Source organism: Etheostoma spectabile, chromosome 12, assembly GCF_008692095.1.
Source record: "Etheostoma spectabile isolate EspeVRDwgs_2016 chromosome 12, UIUC_Espe_1.0, whole genome shotgun sequence".
NCBI lineage: Eukaryota > Metazoa > Chordata > Actinopteri > Perciformes > Percidae > Etheostoma > Etheostoma spectabile.
In genome coordinates, this window is record NC_045744.1 from 30576782 (window position 1) to 30586626 (window position 9845).

At 42.3% G+C, this 9845-nt stretch overlaps 1 protein-coding gene across 1 annotated transcript in view; it reads right to left on the bottom strand.

Annotated features, from left to right (window-relative positions):
- Nucleotides 1-8588, bottom strand: part of LOC116699831 (potassium voltage-gated channel subfamily H member 6) — a 142747-nt gene extending 134159 nt beyond the window's left edge. The window contains exon 1 of the mRNA XM_032532621.1: nt 8397-8588. Within this exon, the coding sequence (XP_032388512.1) occupies nt 8397-8472 (76 nt within the window). The 5' untranslated portion in view covers nt 8473-8588. The remainder of the gene's footprint in view (nt 1-8396) is intronic.
- Between the last annotated feature and the right edge of the window lie 1257 nt (nt 8589-9845).

Here is a 9845-nt window from a genome sequence, read left to right on the forward strand (position 1 = left end):
TTTGATGGAAAGCGCTCTATAAATAAATGTATTATTATTATTATTAACGCCATAAACACAAACCCATTTAACAGCGTTAATTTGTTTATCGCCAGATTAACGTTCTTTTTGGCCTAGCAAACTTTGTAGTTTTTTTCTAGTAATGTTAGAAAAACTACAACACTTTAACTAGACCAGAAACAAAACAACAGGCACGCCGCACACACATGTTTGGGCCAAAGAGTAGTAACGTTAATTTTTGAGTGGATGACGAGTGTGAGATGCCGAAATGGATGCCATAAGATTCTGAATGGAAGCTTTACTTTTTAAAAGTTGGCAAATGGTTCCATTGACCAGATAAAAGTTGTGTGTGTTTTGTTGTTGCGAACTGAGCTATCATCGCAGCACGTCCAGTCAGAAATACCAATTGATACCCCCCCGTCAAAGTATTTTTATTTTTAATTAATGGACAGTTACATTGAGTAAGAGATTATTTACTGAAAACTACAGTAGGCTATATGTTGTTTTCAATAAAAAAGCATTTGCACAAAGCAAGCCAATCCACTTTTCCATGTTGATAAGAGCATTAAAATGAGAAAAAATAATGAGACAAAAATAAATTAAGGGACATTTAGAATAGATAAAAATGTGCGATTAAATATTTTAATTGTTTGGCAGTACTAGTTCTAAACCTAACTCACAGGCTAAAGTCCAAGTGAACAGCTGTTCATATTGTAAATTGAAAAGGCATTTTACAGTATCCTATTATTACTGTAAATGAGAGAAACAGCTGATTGAAGATCAATCACAACTGATTCCCATCTAGGAAACACTCAGGGGTTGTTCTTTCAATTGCATGACCATCTTTTTTTTACAGTATTCCTTGTTATGGGGTTGCAGGGGAAGGAGGGTCCAAGCAAAAAAAACACCAAAATGAGTATCCAGTGAAAAAACAAAGCCGGAGCGCAAGGGCTGGAAAAACTCACGGGCAAAGCATACTCCAGGGAAAACGTCCAAGGGAGAAGTACACAGGCATGCGGGAACACAGGGAACATCCACAGGAACACACACAAACTCGCAGAACAGGCTGTCAAGACAAACTAGAATGCTTTGACAAGAGACAAAGGGGTTAAATACAAGAGGTAACGAAGTAATGGGGAACAGGTGAGACGTCAGGTGAATCACATTAGGGCGGGGCAGGACAATCAGACAAACACAAAGCAAATCCAGACAAGACAAGACAAGACAAGAAACCATACTACCAAAACAAAACAGGAAGTAGAACAGACAGACACACAGGGGAACACAAGACAGGACTAACAACACAAGACTGGGGGGAGAATTAACAAAAACATAAGGAAGGCCAAAATAATCCCAAAACACCAAACCACAACAGCACCCCCACCCCCCAAAGACAGATCCCAGAGGTCAAAAAACAAATCACAAAGAACCAAAAACAACCCAGAGAGGGCGAAATATATACGGGAGAGAGGGGAACCGGGGACTGGGGGAACCAGGGCACAGGGAAGCAAGGACAGGAGGGCACTAGGGACAAAAATAGAGGGAGCTAGAACAGGAAACCAGGGGAAAAAACAAGAAAAGGAACAAGGAGGGAACAAGAGAGGGACTGGGAAGGAGGGAGCGAGAGAGGGACCGGGAAGGAGGAGCTAAGAGTGGGGACGAAAGGAGGAGCCGAGGGAGTGGACAAAAGGAGGAGACGAAGGAGGGGACGAGAGAAGGAGACGAAGGAGGGGACGAGAGAAGAAGGAGGGGACGAGAGAAGGAGACGACGAAGGGGACAAGAAAAAGAGACAACGAAGGGGACGAGAGAAGGAGACGACGAAGGGGACGAGACAAAAGAAGAAACATGACAAGAGAGGAGACAAGACGAGAGAGGAGGGGAGACGAAAGAGACGACGAGGGAGAGGAAGCAATAAGGGAGAGGAAGCAATGAGAGAGAGGTGACAAGATGAAAGGGGAGACGAGACGATGGAGGGGACGATGGAGGAGACGAGAGAGGAGGCGAGAGAAAGGCGAGAAGACAAACAGCAAGGCGTCAAAAGAGGTGCGGAGACGAACGAGGTGCGGAGACGCAGGAGGCTAGAACACAAGACCATAGGGGAGACAAGATGAAAGAGGTGACGAGACAAAGGAGGTGACGAGACAAAAGAGGAGAAGATGAGATGAAAAGAGGAGATAAGACGAAGAGGAGACGGAAGAAGCAAGGAGACAAAAAGCGAGGATACAGGACGAGAGGGGCAATGTGATAAGACAAAGGAGGAGAGGTGACGAGACGAAGGAGACAAAACAAAAGACGAGAGAGGGACACAAGAGAATCGATGAGAGAGGGGGGAGTCGATGAACGGGGAGACGAAAGAGACAAGACGAAAGGGATAAGGAGACAGGCAAGGGGTGAAAGAGGAGAAAAGAGAGACAAGACGAAAGAGGAGACGAGAGAAGGGCACGAGGAAAGAGGGCGCAAAGATAGGGCACGAGGAAAGACACCTGAAAAGGGCAGAAGGAGAGGAGATGGGACAGGAGAGGAAAAAAGGTGACAGATAAGGGAACGAGATGGACGAGGAGGGGAGGAGACAAGACAAAAGAGGCGACGAGACGAAGGAGGAGAGGCGAGGGGGACGAGAAGACAAAAGGCGAGGAGGCAAAGGAGGCTAGGGGACGAAAGAGGCGAGAAGACAAGGAAACGAGAAGACAAGGAGACGAAACAACAAGAAAAGACAAGATGAAAGTGACGAAGGTGACAGGATGACAAGAGGAAAGGTAACGAGATGAAAATGCAGACGAGACGAGAAGAGGGCACAAGAAAACAGGGTACAAGGACTGGGCACGAAGAAAGATATGAGAAAAAGGGCATGAGGGAAAGGTACCGAGACAGGGCATGAGGAGCGGGCACAAGGAAAGAGGGCACAAAGAGAGGGCACAAGGGAGGACACAAGGACAGGGCACGAGGAAGGCTAGAAGGAGACAGGTAACGAGCGAAGGACTGGAGGAGAGGACACAAAGGAGGGATTAGGGATAGCGAACAGAGAGAGTGAGAGTTGGAGAGAGACACAGAGAGCAAAACAGACAGATAGAGAGAAAGAGACGGAGGGACACCAAGAGTGAGACAGGCAGACACACACAGAGACAGAAAGACAAAGAGAGCGAAACACAGAGAGACAGAGGCAGAGGGGACACAGGGACAGAAGAGGGACACAAGGAAAGGAATTAGGGGGGCACAAGGGACCCCATGAAAGGGCATACGAGGGAGCCCGAGGGTATACAAAAAAGCCCATGGAGAGGTGCACGAAGAAGCCCACGGAGGGGCACATGAAAAAAGCCCACGGGGGGGGCGCACGAGGAGCACAAGGGAGCCAACTGGGGGGCGCACGAGGAAGCCCGCGGATGGGCATGACCGACTCGGACACAACAGAATGGCATGTGGATGGGACAGGTGTGGACACAGATGGGACAGAGATGGGACGGTTGGGAACAACGGATATACAGATGGGTTGGGCTTGGAGACTAAGTTGGATGGGGTGGACGTGGGGATAGGGAGGAAAACAGGAATGGGAATAGTGACAGAGACTGGAACGGTGACAGGGACAGACACCAACACTGGGACAGAGACACACACAGGGACAGAAACAAGCACGAGGACAGACAAGGGCACAGGGACAAGCACGGGGACAGGGACACGAACAGGCACAGAGACAGGGACAGGAACAGACACAGTGACGGGGACAAACACAGAGACCGGGACAGACAAAAGTCCAGGGAAACTAGGACTTAGGGGACCTAAAACACGGGGGGCCGGGATTCCTGAGGACCTGGGACCCGGGGAACCCCGAGGGGGACCCCGGGGACCAGGACCGGAGGAAGCCCTGGGAGTGGATCTGAGGGTCGGTTGGTCCGGTCAGCCGGTCTGGGTCGGGGAGGCCGGTCGGCCAATCTGGGAGTCTGGTCGGCCGGTCAGAGTCAAGTGGTCCGGTCGGCCGGTCAGGGTCTGGGGGGCCGGTTGGCCGTTCCGAGTCAAGTGGTCCGGTTGGCAGTACAGTAGTAAATGCAGTAAAAGAGGAGCTATTTGGGTAGATTTTTTGTGGAAAATAACAATACAGTAAAGATGAACACAAAGAAAGTAAGAAAAATTTCTGCACGAGGGAGAGGAAGACAAGTACCAGGACAATTCTGTCTCTGTCTTCCTGTTTTTTTTTTTTAAACCGTACATTCTGTCTCTGCCCGATGTGAGTTGAGTGCAATCAGCTCAGACTTAAACGTTTACGGCATAACGTGTCATACTGAAATTTTTAAAATACATGTAATAATAAACTTTTCTCATTATAAACAATAACAGAAGATGGGAATCATTTCAAAATTGTTTTAGCTATCTATGATTGTTTGGTTGCTAACGTTAGCTCAAAACTCCATTCAACTGACAACCTTGTTGTGCTATCTTGTAGCCAGCAGTGAACTAACTTTGTAAAGTAGGTCCATTTTTACTGACATTACAGAAGTCACTCGTTAGCATTTTGTATGCTACTTGTCGCGAAGTGATGCATGTGTGACTCAAATCTGCACTCGACTTACATCGGGCAGTGACACATTATTTAAAGCTACTCAGTGATGGCTCATTCATTATTGTATTGAATTTCTGCAGCAAGAGAAACAAAATGCATGCATTACTAAACCCAACAAAAAAATGTAGAGAGGCTTCAAGAGAAACTGCAGTTTAAAACACAATCTATTGTCAATACAATATACTATTATCTAAGGGCAGACCTGACACACGTAAAATAATGCAGTTTCTGTATTTCCAACTGATAATAGTGTTTTAATGACATTGGGCGAGAACATGTGTTAAGAATTATGTGATTTTAATACATGTTTGCAGTGTTTTGGTAGACATAGTGTATTGTATTAGTGTATTATTGTATTTTACAAATTAGTGTTGGAGTTTAGTTTACTATGTGTGATTTTTAGCATGAAGTTTAGCCAGTTGTGTGTGGTGTGTGTTAGTGCATTAAGAGTTTAGGAAAATTGTTAAAAATATTGAAATAATTGTCAGAAAAAAACTGAAAGCAGATTTCGGTTTAGCAACAGGATAGACTGATGTATGAAAGAGTTCTTGAGCCTATTGCATCCAAACCAAAGGACTATATCGCCTGTTAGAAGGCAGAAGTTGGTATTCAGAATTTAAAACATGCATGGAGTCAGAAGAGATACTATTAGCAATCCAGAGCATGCTGTTCTTGTGGATTGTTTATAAGGAGTGTGTAACAAGTTGATAAATGATCTCAGCACAGACTTTGAGTTGATTACATAATTTAGTTTTAAGTTTAACAGGCAGGCTGCTGAGCCAGGCATGACACTCACTGAATCATTGAATTAAAAAATATAAAAATAGTCTGGCAGCTGGTTCCAAAGTCTCTATGTCTACAGAGAAAGTAAAGATGCTGCTCTGTGTATGTGTGTCCTTTTACAAATATGTTCTATGTGAGGAGTCCATGACACATTGTGATCTCGCATGACATACTGTATGAAGATATTTGTTTAATTTCTGCATTAGGAATTGTTACTGGGAGCACCTGACATTCCGGAGAAAGTACCGCTTGTAAGGAAGGAGCTCTACAGATTGAATCACAGAGGAGCTCTCCCCGTCTTGGCACACAGAAGTTACTTCTGGGACTTGGTACGTCCATTATTTTAAAAGTTTAGTTTTGAACCTCAACAACACCTTTTAGAGGGGATGAGAGTTCTTCCTTGAATAAATGACTGTCTGTAAAGTAGTGCTATTATGTTGATTCTACAGAAATCCCCATTAGCCTGTGTGGTCATACAGTAATGCCTTCCAGTGTGGATCTGTATGTGATCACAATGCTGCTTATCTGAGCCCCTCCACTACTGACGAAGGTGAGGATGAGGAGTAAGAGGAAACAATGGGTGTCACAAATACAACTGATTCCCTCAGGTCCCCTTTGTTTTGGAAGGACATTGGTCAGGTAATCATGCTCGCACAGCTATTACATTACTAACAGAGCTGCTTGAAAAGCCAGGACGACACATCAAGAGTTCTCCTCATGGAACCCTTTTTTTTTGTGATTAACAATCTTTTATTTTTAACAACATACAAAACATATAATTTGCAACATGAACATCCCCCTCCTCTTTATCATCATCACCACTCACCCAGACAAAAATCAAGAAAAGATGACACAGTAACTACAATGTTTCAGACCATTTCACAAAATAGTAACACCATTGACAATAAACCATATACCAAATAAATAACAAAACACCCTTGGCCCATCATACACGTCTCTCCCCTGCACAAAGCTTCTTAGGAGCCCTCCAGAAACCACAAGTACTTTACTCATTTTCTAGTATAGACATCTAATCTGACAAATGCCGCCACCCTAGCCATTCACAAGCCCACCCCTGGATTGACAGCACCCCTTCATTTTTCCATCCTCTTAAAATAATCTGTTTTTCTAATTTTAAACTAGTCTGGACCCAGCCTCTTATGTGCATAACCATCCTGCTTAGGATTGACCCATCTCCCAGATCAAATTAGTATAGTAGTAGTATAGTATAGTATTGATAGTAGTTTATCATGTATCCCAGTTCAAAATTCCTGAACCTTATCAAAGTACCATAGGACATGAAGTAATTGACTGTCCTCTGTCTTAAATTTCCAACACTTTGGAGTGTCTTTCAAACCAAGTCCAAGCAATCTGGAGATAGTCCAACTGAAGCAATGCATAATCTTGAACTGAATGAGGCGCACCGTCACATCGCATGTTAGTTAGTTTTAATATTCCTCCACATTCTGTCCTACTTCTCATCATCCTTTATCATGAAACCCTTATAAAAGTATATTCTTCTCTCTGTAGAACATACAGTATAACCCTCTAAACGTTCATGCTTAAAAACACATAGATGATGACAAGAACACCCCCCCCCCCCTCTGTAAACCTTTGATTTCATGTGGCAAATAAATGTATTGATGTAGGAACTAGGCCTGCATGATTAATCGTTATAAAATCGTGATCTTGATTCACCCTGTTCACGATTTAATTTTTCATTTTTAATGCGCTCCCAAGGGCTGCAATGCTCTCCATCGTCTTCTTTGAAGCCTCTATATTTACAAGCTTGTGGTGCTGCGCAGTGGCCTATAGGTGCCAATAAAAGATTTATGTTTGGTAATGGCAATTTGTTTCGTTTTTCATGGTTCTTGTGGGCAATAATCAATTCTCAGCTAAAAAAATGACTCATATTTTTCCCAGAATTGTGCAGGCCTAGTAGGAACCACTATATGAAACATGCACTAGGTCTCAGTCATAGGCATCTGTCACACAGATAAACCTCACAGGGCAGGGAGGTTACATATTTTTTAATTAATACTACTTGTTTCTTCCTTCCTTTTTTTAAATGTCAAACACTGAAACCTTTATTGTAAATTTCGAATTGCTTTAAAGTTCCCATTGACTTTTATTGCTCCCGGGGGTGTGTATAATGGATACAGACAGTAAATCTGTAGCAACATAACCAGGCTGCTCACATTCAATATGGCTTTACAAGTGATGAGAAAATGTTTTTAAAAAATGTCAAAATTCCTGCAGAGAGGGGTTGTCAAAAGACAGTGATTTGTAAAAAAAAAAAAAAAAAAGAAAAGAAAAAAACAACAAGTAGACATGTTTAGGAAACAGTGCAGGCTATACTAAATGATTTTATTGGTCATTTTTATTTCTGAATCCTCTGCCATAATAGCATTTTACTAATTATTATTTACTGATTACTCATCTGTTTGTAAATGCATTTAAACAGTTAATTTGTCCTAAAACACACATACATCTTGTTTCTTCTTCTACCACACTGTAAAAATACTCTATTACAAGTTAAAGTCCTGCATTGAAAATGTTATTCAAGTAAAAGTATGTAAGTATTATCAAGTAGACTTACTTAAATACTAAAAGTAAAAGTTCTGCAGAAACATCCTTCCATTTTAGAAAGTGTAAAGGATCCAAGCAGTTGTGATATTAATGGTAATCATTTCAGCTGGACATGTAGGCCGTAATAATGTTGCTAGTTTCAATTATAATAATCATATTTTATCAACTACATGTGTTTGTATGTAGAAATCTTAATGTGTAAAGTAACTAGTAACTAAATCTATTAGATGAATGTATTTCTCTCTGAAATGTAGCAGAGTAGAACTAGAAAGTGGTAGGAAAAGAAAAGATTCAAGTAAAGTACAAGTACCTTGAATTTGTACAGTACTTGAGTAAATATACTTGTTACATTCCACCACTGCACCTCAGTTCATCCCAGCTTTATAGAATGTAATTATTCAGTTATGTGTCAAATGTATCCTGCTGTTAGTGGTAAAGTCAAACACTGATATGACGGACCCTTGTACTTACTCTGTCCTTCAAACTTGCGGATGATGGTGTCCAGGAAAGTGTTCTGAGGCGCCACATGTCCCCGTCTCACCGGCATGGTCCCAACTTCTATGGGCTCTGATTGGCTGGACCCCGAGCCCTGTTGATCCTTCCAACACGCTGCTCCAAGTCTCAGCTGTTTGTCTGTCCTGGAACTCTCCTCCCCTCTTTCTTTCTCCCTCTCTCTCCATTCTGACTGCACAGGCACAATCTCAATCCTTGCCTCTGATTGGTCTGTGCAGCCGGTTGGCCACCTATCAACTAGCAGCGTTTCCTTCTGCTTCCCATAGTACAAATAGCAAATATACAAATTGCAAACGGGTTTATATGTGCTCTAAATCAAGCATCACAGCAGAAAAAAGAAACATGACAAATAAAAATGAAATGTGTGTGGCCAGGTTAGCTCACCTGGTATATGTTACAGCATTTATAGACGTAGTGGGCCTGGGTCCAACTCCAACCTGCGGTCATTTGCTGTCCCCCTCTCTCCCCAGTCAAATAAAGGCCTAAAAATAATCTACCATAAAAACAGGATTATTTGGTTTGGTTAGGAATTAAATTAAAGGCAGTGGGTAAAAACTGCAACAAAATTGGAAATGCTTTCACTTCAGTGGAGTTGATAGCAAAACTCTGTTTCAGATCCACGTTGATTCACAGCAGACACCATCATGTGCAGTATGGATCTGACAAACTCATTCTACACAGGGGAGCACAATGCATTTTTACAGTAAGAAACATCTTCGTGGTATCATATAATATGCAGTCTATGTTCAGGTATGGCTCTAGTACTGTAACAGTAGCCGTGGTTCCATCAACACTCAGCAGAAGTAGAAGTAGAGCAGAAGTAGTTGAAGATTCCTTATAGAAGGCCAAGTCCTACTTTCTGCAGCCACAAAGTGACACCTACTGGCTGAACGTTGGAATGACAGTTTAAATAGTTGAGTTAGTTTGGCTTAAGAAACGGAGGAGAAGGAAGGAGGAAGCCAGATAAATGTCTCTAACTGTAAACTTAATATGAGAGTGTGTATGTTGAAGACTTTACACCAATGGGATTCTTTGCTGATGGTGACCCCTGACTTACTGCAGATTGAGAAGGTTCTGTTTAAATTGATTTGCAGCTTGAAACAGTTGCTCTTTAATCCAAATTGCACTGATGCATGCAGAACACTTATTACACATCTCAGGATCAACTGGTACATTCATTATTAGCTAACAACAAAGTAGCGTTATTATTATCAGTATTTTTAACACCGATTATTTAGTAATATATTTATTGAGCGTAAACCATGGTTCCATTCCAACGGAAAGAAGGGCTTGTGTTGTCTTCCCGTCAAAATTGAAAGTAAACACTTTTGTTATCGATATCTTTAACTTATCTTGTGTTTTTGTCCTTTTTTTCAAAACTTTTTTCAATGTTTGTCACTTTTTTGA